Below are 16281 nucleotides of genomic sequence, written 5' to 3' on the forward strand. Positions count from 1 at the left end.
AACTTAAAAGCCATTTATAAGGTATTGCCCTTGGGTTCAAAAATTCGTGAGATTAAAAATGCTGTGTTTGTAAAAAATTAATGTAATGTCATTCGCTATATTATGTCGTAAAGTCAATGTCTTGCAATGCCATGTCAAACCACAGCAAACTCTGCCGCAAAGTTTTATTTCCCGCCACACACATACGCACACAAAAGCGCGGAGAATGTGACGTTGTGTCATTATCCTAGTAGCAGTGTTTTACATGCTTAACCCATGCATACACATAGCTACTAAAATGACTGAAATACCTAGACATTGCCCAGGTTGGCAAAATACCCATGTAATTATAATGCCGTGCATTTCGTGGAACATTGCATGATGTAGAATGCGCCAGCAAATCTACATACCCATACGTATAAATATATATGTCTATGTATATGTGCAACTGCATAAGTAAGTACGTACCATTACAAACCGGAGTATGAACCTCAAAACCTTGTAGGATGGCACTCACTTATCGCAGCGCAACACATAAGAATTAATACTAACACAGCAATTTCACAATTGCCGCTGTGCTGCTGCGGGTGCCACACGCCCACAAACACACACACATATATGAATTTATGAATTTATATAGCATCCTTATTCTGCAAGTCGTCATTTTCCGAGGGAATTACAAAACAATGAGACACGGAAAAAGCGCTACATATGCCGTTATGCACATAAATATATTACGCTCCTGAATCCGCTGCGGAGCATTCACGAAATGTGAAATTGCATGCGTGAAGAAATCCGGATGAATGTCATTACTTTTTGATACTCGCAATCATACTTATGTGTGCATATTATATTTATGTATATATTTTGATTACGTAACTCAGTTACAATGTTCCGTGTTCCTGCGAAATTGCGAACATACAGAGCTGCCGAAATGCTGAATAAATTGCGCGCCAGCAGAAGTAGGTGTGAATAGTCGGTCTGGCAACAAAGCAGAAATGTAAGAAATCATGCACAAATAGTAAGGGAAATCCACATTCGCTCGGAACTGGAAGCCTAAAGCTCTCGAAGACTACCAGAATATTAGGTATATATATTAATATTGGAGAACGAAGCAACGAAACGAGGCTTCACGACGCTTTCCCAGCGGATGTCGTTAATAATAAAATAAATGGAGAGCGATTTCACTCATTTATATAAACGTTTGCATCAAATGATTCGGTTTGTGCTATAAGATATATTCTCTTAGATCATTCGGACTGTCAAAGTGTCATATGTTGTTATTGTTGTAGGATCACTATCGGCAGTTAAGCGTTCAGTATTGCTAGCCAGTTACACAAAGTGATATACTATGTACATAATATTAAATAGCTAAACGTATGTCCGGGCCAATATACATAACCGTATGCATGTTTCTGACATATCTGATAATAAGTGATATCAGTTATAAAAAAATATAAGGAGCCCTAAAGTCACACTCCTTTTGCTTCTAGAAAACGTAGGTCTAACACTTACCTTGGTTTCAGGCCCGTCATTTCAGCGATAGTTGGATTTTCCGTTATCACAGACCCATCATCATCGATCAACACGTGCGAATAGTCGGTCTTGTCCAGGCCCATCAGCAGTCGGAACAAATCGTCAAAGGGATCATGAGGTTCCCGCTCCAATTTCTGTATCGCCAACATATCTTCCCTAGCTGCTGCATCCTGTTGTACACCGTTTGCACCGGCACCCGCCGCCGCCGCCACATCAGCCGAACTGCCACCTGCCGCAGTGCCTGCAGGGCGCGATTGTGTGGTTGTCGGCGTGGCTGTCTCCTTTGAACCGGATGAATTGCTGTAAATAAAAATAATTGCATAACAAAATGGAACATTTTGAGAAGAGATAAACACTAGGAAAACTATGCTAACAACGGCGTACACGGCTAAGGCATGTAGGACATGGACAACGCGACGCTGAGGCACTGACGGTGATGGTGACGATGACGATGACGCCGTCAACATAGGCACGAGATTATGCAAAATTTGTAATTACTGAAAATCTCAAGTTGTTGCGTCACTGCTGCTTGTTTCGAAATTAGTTTAGTTTCAATAAAAGTTTCTGGAAAATAATTATGGCTTCGTAAAAGCGAAGCGAGTGGCAATGCGCCTCAGCAACGAGCGCTATGCACGAGATATGCATGTGTGCTATTTATGTTGGAGATAGAAGTGCAGCCGGCATTGATGAGTTGAGTTGGGTTGATGAGCGAGTGCATAAAACTAGTTGCCATCAAGCGCTCTCTGCAGAGTTTCGGCAAGTAGTCGTCGAGTGTTTTCAATTGGTGGCATGCACGGTTTGTATGGATGTGTGGAATTGTATGCACTACTTTGCATTCATTGCTCCTGTCGGCGCTGCGCAGCCAAATGCGAAAACTTCGCACGGCGCTGCCACTTCGAAAACAATTCGCAATAAAAGCACTTTAAATGTTTTTGCAATTAATTTCCACATTCGAAAATAAGTGTTTGGAATTGCGGAGTTAGTTTGATGGAAAAATAATAATAATAAAGCGAAATATGTTGGGGGTACACACAATTATCTACTTGAAAATTCGAACACAAAGTCCTTAGCACAGTTTAAATTAGCACGCAAAGTTTTAAATTAATTGATAAACTAATGTGGAGTGATAGCAAACTGCATTCGCTTCACCTGGGTAACTTTTTTCAAGCGGGTAAGGATTCCGAATGATCACCAGTGGTTCAACAAGTCGATATCGATAGATATCGATAGAAGCAATCCAAACTGAATCCAATAAATATGATTTCCTTGTGGAAAGTGCTTACGCAGAATACAATGCAAAATATAATATAATGCGACGTCGGGGGACGTCGGATACTCTAACCAAAACTTGAAAACTCTCTAAAAAGTTTTCTGTTTCAGATTAGTGATTTCGCGTGGTCTGCCATAAGATCATAACTGTTGAATGGAACCAAAGCTGTAACTCATTCTAGTTCCTGAGATGCTGATGTCTCAATGCAATTTGCAGTACTAACTCATTAAGGGTTTTCAGTGTCTTCGCATAAATAATTAGTTAAAGTTTTGTGCTTGACATTTTATATTAAAAAACTGTCGGGAAGGACTTTCCCGAGCCGTTCGATACTTTATGAGGTTACATACAAAGCTACTGCCTTCTATGCAACTTTTTCAATCTACTCTTGGAGAAAATAATTCGATCTGCAGAACGAAATGGAGAAGGTAAAATATTTTATATCAGTATACAGAACCGGTATTAACACCAACAACAATGTTAGCCCCGAAACTTAAAGTAGAATGGCGCTTGCCAACACGTGCCACTTGGGACTAAGTAGGCAATTGAAAAGTCCGCGAACAAAAACCAAACTCTACAAGTCACTCATCATCCTTGTCCATCCTTGTAAAAGGTGCAGAGACTTGGACAATAATGACATCTGATGAGTCGGCGTCACGAGAAAGGTTCTGCGGCAACGGCATCGCAGTCGATAGAACAATGAGCTGCACGAGATATATGACGGCTAGGCTGGCTAGGCCATAGCGTCCGAACGAACGAAAACACTCCAGCTCGGCTACAACCGCATAAAGAAGAAGAAGAAGAATAATATTTCATAATATTTTTATAAGTACTTACGTTTCAGAGCAAAACCATGTATGAGTGACTACCTAGAAACACTGGACCTTAGTCATTTGTCGATTCAGAGCCTCAATAGTTCCCTCGTTACAATACAAAAAGAAATAAAAACTATAAAAAGAAATAGGAAATTCTCTTCAAGACACAAATGAAACAAACACAAAGAAGCAAATAGCGATCTCACTTTAACTTTGTCTCTTATCATTGGCCACCAAAAGTTTTGTCACCAACACCAACGGAGTCAAGTTTTGAAGTTGACATTTGTCAGTTACCGCAGGAGTGGCGAGAGAAGAGAGAGAGAGGGCGAAATTGATATGAGTGAAGTTTTGTCAACAAACCAAGATTGAAATGCACTAACCGCTTCATTGTTTCACTTGCTGCAGTGTTATTGTTGTCATTGCAGTTGTTGCCGCTGATAAATTATGCAATGCGGCATTGCCACAAACTTCGCATGCTTTACTCTCTGCATATTGCGAAAGATTAAGTTGTGAATTTAGTTGCAAAATTGTGAGTTAAGAACGAACCGAAAATTTTGCTTAATATTATGGAATAAGCGATATATTTCATTATTTGTATGGGTTTGTATAACTATTCTAATAACAGGTCGCCTCAATCTAGTTGAGACGGCAGCTCGTGTAGAAGGTTTCGTGAGGAGCTAAAAATGTATTTTCTCCTTAGATAGAAAGCAATGACATAGCAGTACGCTATAAATTCAAAGCTTGAAACCTCGCTGATGTTCTCAATCTTTCTAGTTCTCATTAGAAACTAATGCTAAGTACCAAACATAAACACAGCTTGACATAACTACTTCAACTTTGGTCAAACCTCGTTAGTTGGCAATAATTCGGTGTGAGTTTCAGAACTTTTTGCAACTGCAAACTTCTTCGCATCGCTTAAATATACAGTTTTGTTTATACTAAAACAAACAAAGTAATATATAAGCGTGTATACACATATCTAAACATTCACATATGCAAATGAATTTACTCGGAAACTTTCGCACCTTCCTGTCGAGCAATGCGGAGCTCGCCTATTTTGCATATTCTAAGCATCATTCGGAGCAAAGTGTCATCGCAAGCGGGTCGCTGGAAATTCCGCTGCAAAATGCTCAAGGTATGTGGCAGTTGACTGCACTCGTGTTGATGGTCCATTTCAACAGAAGTTAGTTCTAGATGTGTTCACACTGCAAAGTGATAATCAAAATTACCTTGCAATGTGTTGAAAGCAGATTACTTCCGCACTTCTCTACAAAATATCCAAATTTGATGCACATTCTTGGCGAAACAACAAATAATCATTTAGTATGCTAATTTTGTAATTCAAAGAAAATATTCTAACGTTTATGGGGAAACTTCCAGATATCGTAAAACTTAGAATTTTTGCACTTATGTAAATAGCGCACATAGAAATGGTCAATAGGTAAGAATGAGGTTTAAGGCATACTTCAGGAACCTTTATATTTCTAAATTTCTAAGAATATGGAGTCGATTATCCAGAAGACAATAATTTGTAACTTAACTAACGAAATGAATGCGGGTTAGAGAACTTATTCTTGTTAGGCTGACAAACGGACTCTCTATTAGTCTTTTAAAAATTCGCTGAATATATGTACTTGTAAAGTATAAATTAATAAAAATTATAAAAGGATCTTTATGTACATTTTGAGCAATCACTTTGTACCGCAACTATATGCTATAGTGGCCCGCTAATGAGAAGTTTATTAGGAAAAGAACAGGTGAAAGATTTCAGATCGATATCTTAAAAGCTGAGTGTATACTACGCGTATATAAGGAACAGATCAACTCAGGTCATTACCCTCATCATTTGCACAGGGTTCCCCAATAAGAGTGATATGATTTATTTTCAAAATTCATTTTAAATAAATTCAAATGTTTTTTATTTACTTCTTTAGTACGGAAAATCGGTACGGACCGATGATTCAAACAGGCCAAAAACCACAACCAACTGTCACTTAAGTTGAAGGTAACGGTTGTTCCTGATTAATTCGTGGATTTTTTTTGCAATAGAAACGACAGTTTTGTATATTTAGCACACTACTCTGATGAAAGTGGCCTCATCGGAAAAGATAATTTGCCTAAAAACATCGTTTTCATTTTCAAGTTGTTCCAAGACAAAATCAGCAAATTCACGACGTTTAGGGTGGTTCAATGGCTTCAGTTCTTGAGTGAGAACAATTTTATTCGATTACAAGAGGAAAACCTCTCATAAAATTTGGTATATATTTCATATTTCTTTAATAGAATGGGTGAAGTTTCTACAAAAGGCCACTATTAGCTTCTTAAATACTGACACTATTAAAGAAACTTTGGTGTGATTTGCTAGAGGAAAAGGAAACAAAATTATATTTGGGAGAAAAAGTATAACACAATACAATTTTTTTTATTTCAGAAGTATGTGAATAAATGCGAGAGTATGTAGGTATGGATAAATATATATTTTTACACTGTTTTGTTTGCATAGTGCTTTCTGCCTTAACAAAAATTGTGTATATATGTATAGTATATACATATGTATGTGCACAGCTATTTAGAGTCAAGAAGATCGAGGCGATTATCCCAAAATAAAAAAATTCAATAGCACACTTTTAAACTAGTTAGCCGCACAGGGCTTAAGGGGGAAGAAAAACTTTGTGATTTCATATTGTTTTCGCAAGAAAAAGGCAAATTGAAAAGCCGTCTGACACCTGCTGACTTGGAAACACAAGCCGAAGTTTCAAAGTTTTACAATTTAAAAAACAAAGTGGAAGCCACTTTTCCATAAGGAAGCTTTGGAAGGATGGGCAGAAAGCCGGAAAATGAGAAATGCGAATTTTATAGTTCCTGACAATTAAAACTATCTCCGAAGTTGTTCCAAATGGCAAGGAATTGTTTATTTACGCAAATAGCATACAGGAGGGAGTGTGTGAGTGAAATCAAATAAATTGCTGCCTAATAGCTTCAAAGAGATTTGATATGCCAGAAGAATCTCTTATAAATTCATTGTGAAACTTTAGCTTCCGCAGCCGACCATTGGCCCAGCCAGCATTGGCTTTGCCAAAGTAAACGAAACCAAAACATTTTAAGACAATAATTAACCACGGCTAAAACAACAGCAACAAACGCTTAAACTGCACTTTATTTCATTGCGCTCGAAGCCAATTTGAGTCAACTGCACTGCAAGGCTCGCATTGCACAAAGTGGCCAGCGCGGCTTAAAGCCAGTACATAAACACGCACACACTCATATATATGAAAATGTGCATAGAAGTTATGAATTAATTAAATGTTTTAGAGTTTAAGTAGCAGTCTAAGGCAGCCAGTCGAACGATGCCACCGTCTGTGTTGCAATAAGCTCGATACTTTACTTTGTCTTAGCGGCGCTTTGAACGCAATCCGCATCCACCACATTAAAGGGATTGCAGAAAGGACCTGCGGTGAGGCGTATCACCAGCCAACACCGATTGCTTGACATCATATTTAGCGCCAGCTCGCCAACCTCCATTCATGCCGCCTCTCGCCGGTTTCACACGCTCGCCTTCAAAAGAAGCCGTTAGTCAGTGCGCTGCTTTGTTGCAGCTGCAATAACTTTGCTGGTTGCCCGCCATGCAGCGCTTTCGTGTAACGGCATTAGTAGCTTTTAATGTTGCCGGCACTGTTGCTATTGCTGTTGTTCGTCCCACAGCTGCTTCGGGCGCCACGTAGAGCTGTCCATATGTATGCGCGCACGGCGATACTCCTCTCTACAAATACACCACGCCATTGTTTATGCGCTTACCCATGGCCTAAGCTATGACTACGGCCGTCGATGGTTATTGGTGTTGTTGGTGTTGTTTTTGTGCAGCAGCTACACCGGCCGCTGCATTTCCTTACGTTTGCTGCTTCCGCAATTTACGCCATTTGGATGTTTTATTACTTGGCTTCCGCAACCGCATTAAAGGCACAGCATAAACCAGCCACCAGGCAGCCAGCCAGCGCAGAGCACAACCGCAGGGCTGCAAACGACGGCAGAGGCGGCGGCGGCGACGGAGTGTGCGAGCCAAGCCAGCAAATGCTGTTAAGACGACAAGTAAGAAGATGGCTTGTAGCGTTTAATGCAAACAACGGCTATGCCAACAACAACAACTAAAACAAAAACCCACACAATAAGCACAATGCCACTAACAAGCGCTCATTCCAATATTATGAGTGGCAAAAATGTTGCTGGCACTGGCACCGACGCCCCAGCCCTCGCCAATTCGCACATCCTGCATGCGCTGCCAGTCCACATAACCTATAAGTAATATGACGTTTGGCGCCACTATGGCCTTGGCTCGATACTTGGTCTGGCAATATTGTGGGCTCCTCCTGTGACTAGCAGTTTTCGATGTTTCGCCGACGAAAGGTTGAGCTTTAAAGCTTTTTGGCATGGCACCAGCTTATGGCGGTTTATTGCATTTTTTATACTGCCTGTTGCGCCGCTTGATGGCGGCAATCATTTTCCTTTTGTTGCCGTCAATATTACGGTTGCTTTGTGCAGGTTATTTACAGCTATTCCAGGTAACATTATTGCTCTTAGAAGCTGCCATATTAATGTAATAATAAAGTGTGCGTAACGGTACATTGCATATAGCTAGATAAACATTATTGTTGCAATATTTGGTAGTTAATATCACGTTGGTCCCAAAGAAGAACGAACGAAATACGGCAACTTTGTTTCATTTAATTATTAAAGGTGGCAAGGATTTGGAATTGATGGCAGTCTAATGATGAAAACTGATTTCGGTGAAAGTAGTGCAGAAACGGTACACTAGTTTAGTGTATATTAGTCTAGAGATTATAGCATTATTTTGGGCAACAATCCATGGATGATTTCGGACATTGTTTCAAAGAAGAAATTCATTTAAATCGTCCAACTTCTGTGGCAGCTATGTATTATAGTGGTTCGATCTGAAAAATATGGTGGTCTGATTTCAACGCTTCTTGGAAAGAAAAACACGTCTGACATATTTCAGATCGACGCCTGAAAAGTCGAGTGACTACTACCAAAGAGACAAACAGGCAACATTCTTTGTGTTTTTAGGTGAGATCCTGCCGACGACGGCCTTACCTCTCTGTGGCTAAAATCGCGTTGACCTGAGCCCCAAATACAGGCTTTTTTCAAGTATTATCTGAATCTAATTGGTCCGATGGAAAACCATCAAATGAATGAACTCGTTAGGAGGAATCTCATTCAAAGTTGATAATATAATTTCAATCTGAGTATTATACCACTGTTTCTGGCAAGACTAGCTGATATTTGGAGACATGCCAAATAAGATACATAGTACATATTGCATGTTTTAGTTGACTCTTACGACAGACATATCATACCGCTTGCAAATTCTGCCCCCTGTCCGTTGGGTAAAAGCCAGACAGACAGATGGATACKGCTAAATCGACACAGATCTTCATAGATATACCATTTAAAGTCTTCGACGATTGCTTCCCATGACGGGTACACCGCAAAACAACTTTCTAGCATTGCGAACGTATCTTGAGACCAGCCCTTTACATACGAAACATTAAGTGCTCACATGAGTTAAAGCAATATAGGTTGTAGCTATTCTATGCACCCTCCATGTGATGGGAGCCACACATCACACCAGAAGGCGAAATGTCAACGCTTTTCTACTCGCAAATCATCTATTAACCTCATTTGAGTCAACATTTGCAAGGCGCTTATCCATCAACTACATTCGACTTGACAGCAGTGACCCGACAATGTCTTTCACATGGCTTGAATCTATCTCTCACTTAAAACTAAGCACACATACACCCACCCGTATGCCCACAGATTAACACATACGGCTTAAGTACTCACCTCTTTTGCAGGAATTTTCGTTTGAAGTCTCTGAAGGCACCAGTGCCACCAGTGTCACCGCCATCATTTTCATTTACATAACGCACACGTGACTGCTGCTGTAATAAATGCCGATTTGTAACACCAAAATCCATCTGCACATCGACCACCAACAGCAGCGTCAGCAGTATCAGGGTTGCACCCAGACTAATGGCGAGGCGGTCTTTAAGCTTCATGCTGCGTAGAAGACCCATTACGTCGAATGAGCGTCGCTTTGGAATGTTCTCGACGGGAATTGTGTGAGGCGTCGCCGTTGAACGCCTACTTGTATGCAACGTTTCGTTGCTGAAGCTGCTACTTTTGTTGCGGCATACGCCTAACTGCACGGCAACATGCTCGGCAAAGCTGCCTAGGCCAATGCTGTGGAAAAATGAAAGAAACCAAATTTGTGTTGTTGCCGCTGCTGTCCGTTGTTGTCTTTCAGCCGTTACACGGCCAGCTGTTGTTACTTCGGGCGACTTGATTGAGGTAGTTGTTGTAGAATTCGCTTGTTCGTCGGTGTTGTTGCGCTTGCGCACTAATACACGCCTCCGTTTGACCGGCTTCGTGTAACAAGCTAGTGGAGTGGAAGATGACTCAGTTGCATCAAATGTTGCAACATCCGCACTTTGTTGACTTAACTTATAATGATGTTGTCCAACGTTATTGTTGTTGTTCTTGCTATTAACGACTCTCGCTTGGAGCAATGATGAACACTGTTGTTCTGTGGCTGAAGTGTATGTGTCCGCAGTGGGTATTAATTCACTGCGCTCGAGTACCGTTGGTTTATTGGCACTACTAGCTGCACTGTTGTTGTTGAAATGCTGATTGTTGTTGTGCCCATTGGAATCACTTGCGGCACTGTAATGCTTGTAATAGTCGTCTGGCGTTGATAATTCGCCTTCGATCGACCCAGCGCTCACTTGTTGCTGTTGTTGTTGTTGCTGTTGCTTGTGTCGAAATCTGTTTAAACGCTCCGCTAGCGATGCCTGTGTGGTTGACCAGTCTGCGCTGCCTAGCGTTGCTGTGAAACCGTATTTCGAGAGATTGTTGTTGCTGTTGTAGGCTCTTAAGCTTAAGCTTGACAAGGCTGCTGCGTCTGCAGTGCTGAAATTAAATTTTGTGGATTTCGTCAGTAAATTTTGGCATATTTGTGAGCGTTAAAAACAAAAATGGAAAATGCATGCAAATTGGCGTGAATTTGGCCTAAGGAAAAGCTATTAAAAGTTTAGCTGTATGTATGGTTGGGAGATTAAGGGACAAAATCGTGCAAGTGAAACGAGGCGCTGGTTTCCTTAAGTTGTATTATTTCACAGCTTGCAATACTTTTTATTGAGTACATGATATTTCAAATAGCGGTACTTCATATTCAGGATTTTTTCCGGTTTTTGACTCTTTTTTTTCAAAAAGTTAATAATCGTTTAGACCTTATTTGCTAACGTCGAAAAATTTCGAGCTCAAGTCAATATAAAGAATGAGAGCTCAAAGCATAAAGAAGCAAAAATAGTAATACACTTTGCTTCAAGCGCAAACAGCTTCATTTCTATACACAAGCTAACTTATTAGACGCTATTCTGCTTTAAAAATTTTGTATCACAACTTCAACAGCTTTAATGACCACCGTCAAGACCTCAAGCGTTCAAATTTGAGAGTGTTTGCAGGAAAGTATTTGAAATAGTCGCCTCTTCCCATTCAACTAATAGCAGATTTGCAACACTGTAACAGTAAAGTTTGCAGTTTAATAATTTCTAAGTGGCTCACACCCTTGCATTAGCTGCGCACTCCTGCGAAACCCTTTAAGCGATTTGTAAACTTCAACAATTTCTAAACACTGCAGCCAGAAAACCCCCATTCGTATGGCACCGTCATGGCTAGAATGAATCTATGAGCTGGTCACGTGACATTCACTTCACTGTTCATTTGAACTTCCTGTCAACCGACTCGCCTCATTATCAACGGAATGGCTGCCGTTCTTCGTGTCAAAGTTGTGATGTGTCATTTGCTGTTGATTATGCAAGCGCATGTATGTGCACACTTACACATGTATATTGCGAATACTAAGCCGTCTTTTGTGAGTGAGTCTTTTGTAAGCGCCAATGAAATGCGAGGAATAGCCACAGACACCTGTGCTCTCTTTCTGAACCCGAGCGTGTGTAGGTGCTAATGCCACAGGAACGACTATGTACTCAGGAAAGTAACTAATTAACACAGCAGCTTAAAGCAGAAACAAAAGAAGATACTCTGCTTATAAAAAAAAAAAAAAAAAAAAAAACTGCTTCTTTTAGATTGTATCCCGTTAAACCTATGGGCTAAGAACAATGGACTAGGAGTTAATCCTAACAAAACAGAACTGATGCTATTCACAAGCAGAACCAAAATCTTTCAGTTTCAACTTCCGGTAAACGGTAAGACTCTATTCCCCACCATTGACACCAAACTGTGCTGGAAAATAAATTTAGAAAAAAGAATAAATAAAGCATACATAGACTACTATACTTATAAGAGAATCGTCGACACGAATTGGGGCCTCAAACCAAGTATAATCATTCAATATATACTTCTGTCATAAGACCCATACCTACATATGGAGCTCTGGTATGGTGGCCAGCGCTGAACAAACAATACAGCATTAGAAAATTCAATGGAATACAAAGCGCAGCATGTACGGGTGTTACTGGTGCAATCAGGTCATGTCCGACTGAGGCGTCCCGCATCAACTACCCATGGACATTTTTATTCACAAAACAGCAGCTATTGCGGCGAGAAGAATTAAATAATTGAGTGGTTGGAATCAGCAGAACTACGGACATAGTATAATCCTAAACAAGCTCACCAGTAGGAAATCAGATTACATTCTCCCAAAGCTGGATTTTAATAGACACTATTAGCAAACCACGAGAATATACATATAGCAACTATATTTACCGAAAGCCAGGCGGCGCTCCTGCCCTTATCTTCACCCATGACAAATGCCAGTATAGTTCACAAATGCAAGAGAGCACTAAATTCAATAAAAGACAGGCTCCAACTAGACTTGATCTGGGTTCCCGGCAACAGGAACAGTTTCGGTAACGAAAAAGCAGACGAGTTGGCAAGGGCAGGAGCTTTCCTCAATGAATCCGAGGCGGAGCTGACACCAAGCCCGCCAGGATCGATCAAAGGAGAGATCAATAGATAATTTCAACAAGCAGGGAACAAGAAAACAATTTTCCTTGGAATCCATCAAGCACCAAACCTTGAATGGATTTCCACTAATAGCATATCAGACATAAGAAGTTTCATCGAAACCTCAAAATGGTTTGAGAGAGAAGGTGAAACGTAATAGCAAATAATTGAGCCATGCACTGTCTTGATAATCGAACGAGCATTGTCTTGAGGTCTGATAATAGGTCGCAAACGTGTCGTTTGAAAGTTTCCAGGCAATTCTGAGAACACTTTTACTTCATAAATACCTTGATCTAGCTACATATCCTAAATAAATTTATGGAAAGAGATAAAAGTGGAATATAGTCCTCCATTTAAGGGGATTTTCACAACTTTTATCAAACAGCCGCAATATGCGCTCAGTTAGCTAGATGACCAGCTCGGAACCGTGGGGAAGGATGAGTCGCCTTTTGGCCTTAGCTCGCCTCCAAATGGATTTTTTTGGCTACCCAAAGGATACATGGGCTAAGACCGGAAGTCATGAGCTGCTTGGGTCACATGTAAAAGAAGCGTTTCTGGCCACTGCCAAGTGAATGGCGCTAAAAGAAGGTTCCTCACTTACGTGAACTTATACATATGACTCCATCTTCCGAGAATTTTTAATTGTTGTGAATATAGAAATTCTGCTGGCTATCAAATGCACTTACTAAATTAATTTATAAGTTGTTGAAATAATTGACTTTCATTTAAGAGTAATCGTAAATTCTTGCAATTTTTGAGGCATTCTAGAGCCGCAGTTTTTTACCTCATTCCACTGCTCATTCATATATGTACAAACATACATATATAAGTAAGTATGTGCGCAGTAGAGCCGATTAAGTTTTCCTTTATTTAAATATTCTGTATAGCCCACACCCCCTGTGTAAAATATCTCCGGCAATTATTACAAAAAAGTAGAGAAAAATTGCATTCCATGAAAATTAGCGTCCAGCAGATTTACCTTTGATGTGCCAGCTCAGCAGCCTGAGCAGCGGGGCAGTAATTACGGCCGCCGTCGCCGAGCCACTGCTGCCGTGGCGTAGTAATGCCCGTAATTTCTTTTTGCCCTAGCCGCTGCCACCGCAATTCGTCAGGCGCAGCATTGCTGTTGTTGCCTTGTAGCATTTCGCCTGCCATTGACACCGTCGCTTGTGGTTTAGCAGACGTGGCTGGCGCTGTCATAACTTTTCCAAATTTGGTAGTAATTTTCCTGCTGATATCCCGTTCAGACATCCACTGGGCATTTGCGGCGTATGCGATGTCCGTACCGAAGCGGTCCACGCTGTGTCCACGTGCACGCTTCACAAGCGGCGTTTTGAAGAGCGCCGAAACCTGGCTGGCATTATTCGTAGGACTTCCCGCTTCCGCTCGCCTTGACTGCAGTTGCAAGTGCGGTGAGCTTTGCGGTGCAGCTGCTGTTGACGTCCTCTCATTGGTGCTTTGCGGCAACTCTTGTCTGGACTGCAGTGTGGCACACATAGTAGAGGCTTCATAAGGCACGTCGAAGCCGCCCACATGTGGAGTGCGGGGACTCACATTGTTGCGTGCATAGCTGCCACCTACCACTGCAATGCAATTTAGGGTTGTATGCTGTGTGACACAGTTTTCCAGCTCGCTTGCTGTCGCGCTGACATGTGAAGCGAATGCCGTACTATTGCGGTTGGTAGAGCTGGGCGCTCGACTCCCAGTCATTGTGACTAAATTCACTCGCTTCATTTCAGGCAACTCAGTTGTGTGTAATTGCGCCTGTTGTTGTTGTTGTTGCTGCCGATTTTTGTGTGCACTCAAAGGAGCTGCTGACCAGGGGTTCGGTGCTGGCGTGTGCTGTCGGTCAGTGACTTGATTTCCTGTGTCATACAAGTAAGCACTGCTCCACCGCCCCTCCTTTTGTGCAGCAACATCTGCTGTGATATCGTCATCAACGGTCTGGTCAAAGACTGTGTTTGCCTTTGTGTCAGTTCCCACTGCGTTCGTTTCGTCCCTTTCAATGTCAGCATCGTCGCGACTAAGACAATCCCCAGTGGCATCGTTGCTACCGAGCTCGTAGAGCGCATTGTAGTCGCTGCTTTTTTGACTTTCGTTGCTTTCCATTGCCGCAACATCGTTGTTGTTATAATAATAGCTGTAGTTTTTGTTGTAATGGCTGTTCATGTCTTGCACGCTTTGTTTCAATCGCGATTGATTGCTTGACACTGCCAATTGATTTGTGTCCACAACACTTTTACTCAATTGTCGCTTGGCCACTGAGGGACTCGCTCCCAGGCGCCATTCCCCCGACACGCTGTTGCTCCTCACACTCCACCGTCGTAAGCGACTCTTACTGCGTCTCACCGTCGCATTGGCGTTGTTGTAATCAGTGTTGGCAGCAGCAGTGTCATCGGCAATTTGTCCACTTCCTTGAGTCCACCTGCCCGTAGCCTGGTCGAAACCTGAAGCCGTCGCGCCGCTGTCAGCAACTTCATTCTTTTGTAAGCGCACAGCGTCGTCATCATCATACGGAAAGTTAACTGTATTCGCATCGCCGTTTGTTTTAGGCACTGTCTTGTTGTTGTTGTAGTTATAGTAGAATTGCCCAGCTCCATCTTCGCTCTGTCCACGTTGCAGCTTTGCCGTGCTCGTTGCTTTTTTGCTCGTTTGAAAAAGTTTTCGTAAATTTTCGTTCCGCTTTGCTCTGGCATCGTCCAAACTATTTCCGCCATTTTGGTTAACCTAAATGTTTACGTTACATGATTTCTTTGTATTCATTCCGAATTGCAACAGGAAATTCGTTTGTGCTGGTCTGCATGTGTTAATATGTGGCAGCGAACTTGCATTTCGAACATTTGTTAGTTTGTTGTTGTTGGAAGCGAACTGAAACTGCAAAACGTGGCTGTCCAGCCATAAAAATTCAACCAACAATAATGCGAACATTACAACTTAATTTCGGTTAGTTCAACAAATAGAAATTTAACGAGCAACAAATTTCGCAAAAATGCGCTTGATCTGGCAAAGGCACCGCACCACAGAAGTGAAACCAATTACTTGATTAAAATGCTTTTTGCGGCGCATCAAAAGTATTCACATGTGAATCGAATGTGCGTCCAGAAGGGATGAACCTCTGATTAGATGTGCGTTTATTTTTCAAATAAGTTATTGATGAGTATGCCAAATTCTAAAAAAAGTTTATTCTTTTCAGTTTCATTGTTAGTTTGGACCAAAAATTCCCTTTGTATTTTGACATCAGTTATTGTGTGAATGATTGTTATGAGCTCCGCTGAGGAACCTCCGTCACTGCAGACAGCGCAATAATTTTAGAGAACATTTTCTTGAAAAATAGAGACATTTTTGAAAGAAAAGCTTCAAAGATTGGTACATAACAGGAAGCCTAAAACTCGTGATCTGTAGATTCTTAATGCGGATGTTGCAATTAAGCGCCTTTGCAAATTTGTATTGGCTACTAAGCGTTTTTGCTAATTTATAAGCTCGAACACAAGATTTTTTCTTCTCTAACTCTTCACAAAGGATTACAAATAGCAATCCACGAGCGATATTAGATTAACTAACTATTCTTTCGGCAAACCAAGCGAATTAGAGATATTAGCCACCTCAACAAATTTTTGACTCAAGGCGCTTTATTGCTATGAG

At 41.3% G+C, this 16281-nt stretch overlaps 1 protein-coding gene across 3 annotated transcripts in view; it reads right to left on the reverse strand.

Moving 5' to 3' along the window:
* Positions 1-16281, reverse strand: part of LOC108972910 — a 136521-nt gene that overhangs the window by 30996 nt on the left and 89244 nt on the right. For all 3 annotated transcript variants that reach the window (XM_018939806.1, XM_018939822.1, XM_018939814.1), the window contains 3 exons: positions 13619-15366; positions 9457-10581; positions 1495-1815 (listed from right to left, as the gene is read on the reverse strand). In XM_018939806.1, coding sequence (XP_018795351.1) covers positions 1495-1815; positions 9457-10581; positions 13619-15366 — 3194 coding nt within the window. The remainder of the gene's footprint in view (positions 1-1494; positions 1816-9456; positions 10582-13618; positions 15367-16281) is intronic.

Source organism: Bactrocera latifrons, unplaced genomic scaffold (assembly GCF_001853355.1).
Source record: "Bactrocera latifrons isolate USDA-ARS-PBARC rearing strain unplaced genomic scaffold, ASM185335v1 scaffold_11, whole genome shotgun sequence".
NCBI classification, from domain to species: domain Eukaryota; kingdom Metazoa; phylum Arthropoda; class Insecta; order Diptera; family Tephritidae; genus Bactrocera; species Bactrocera latifrons.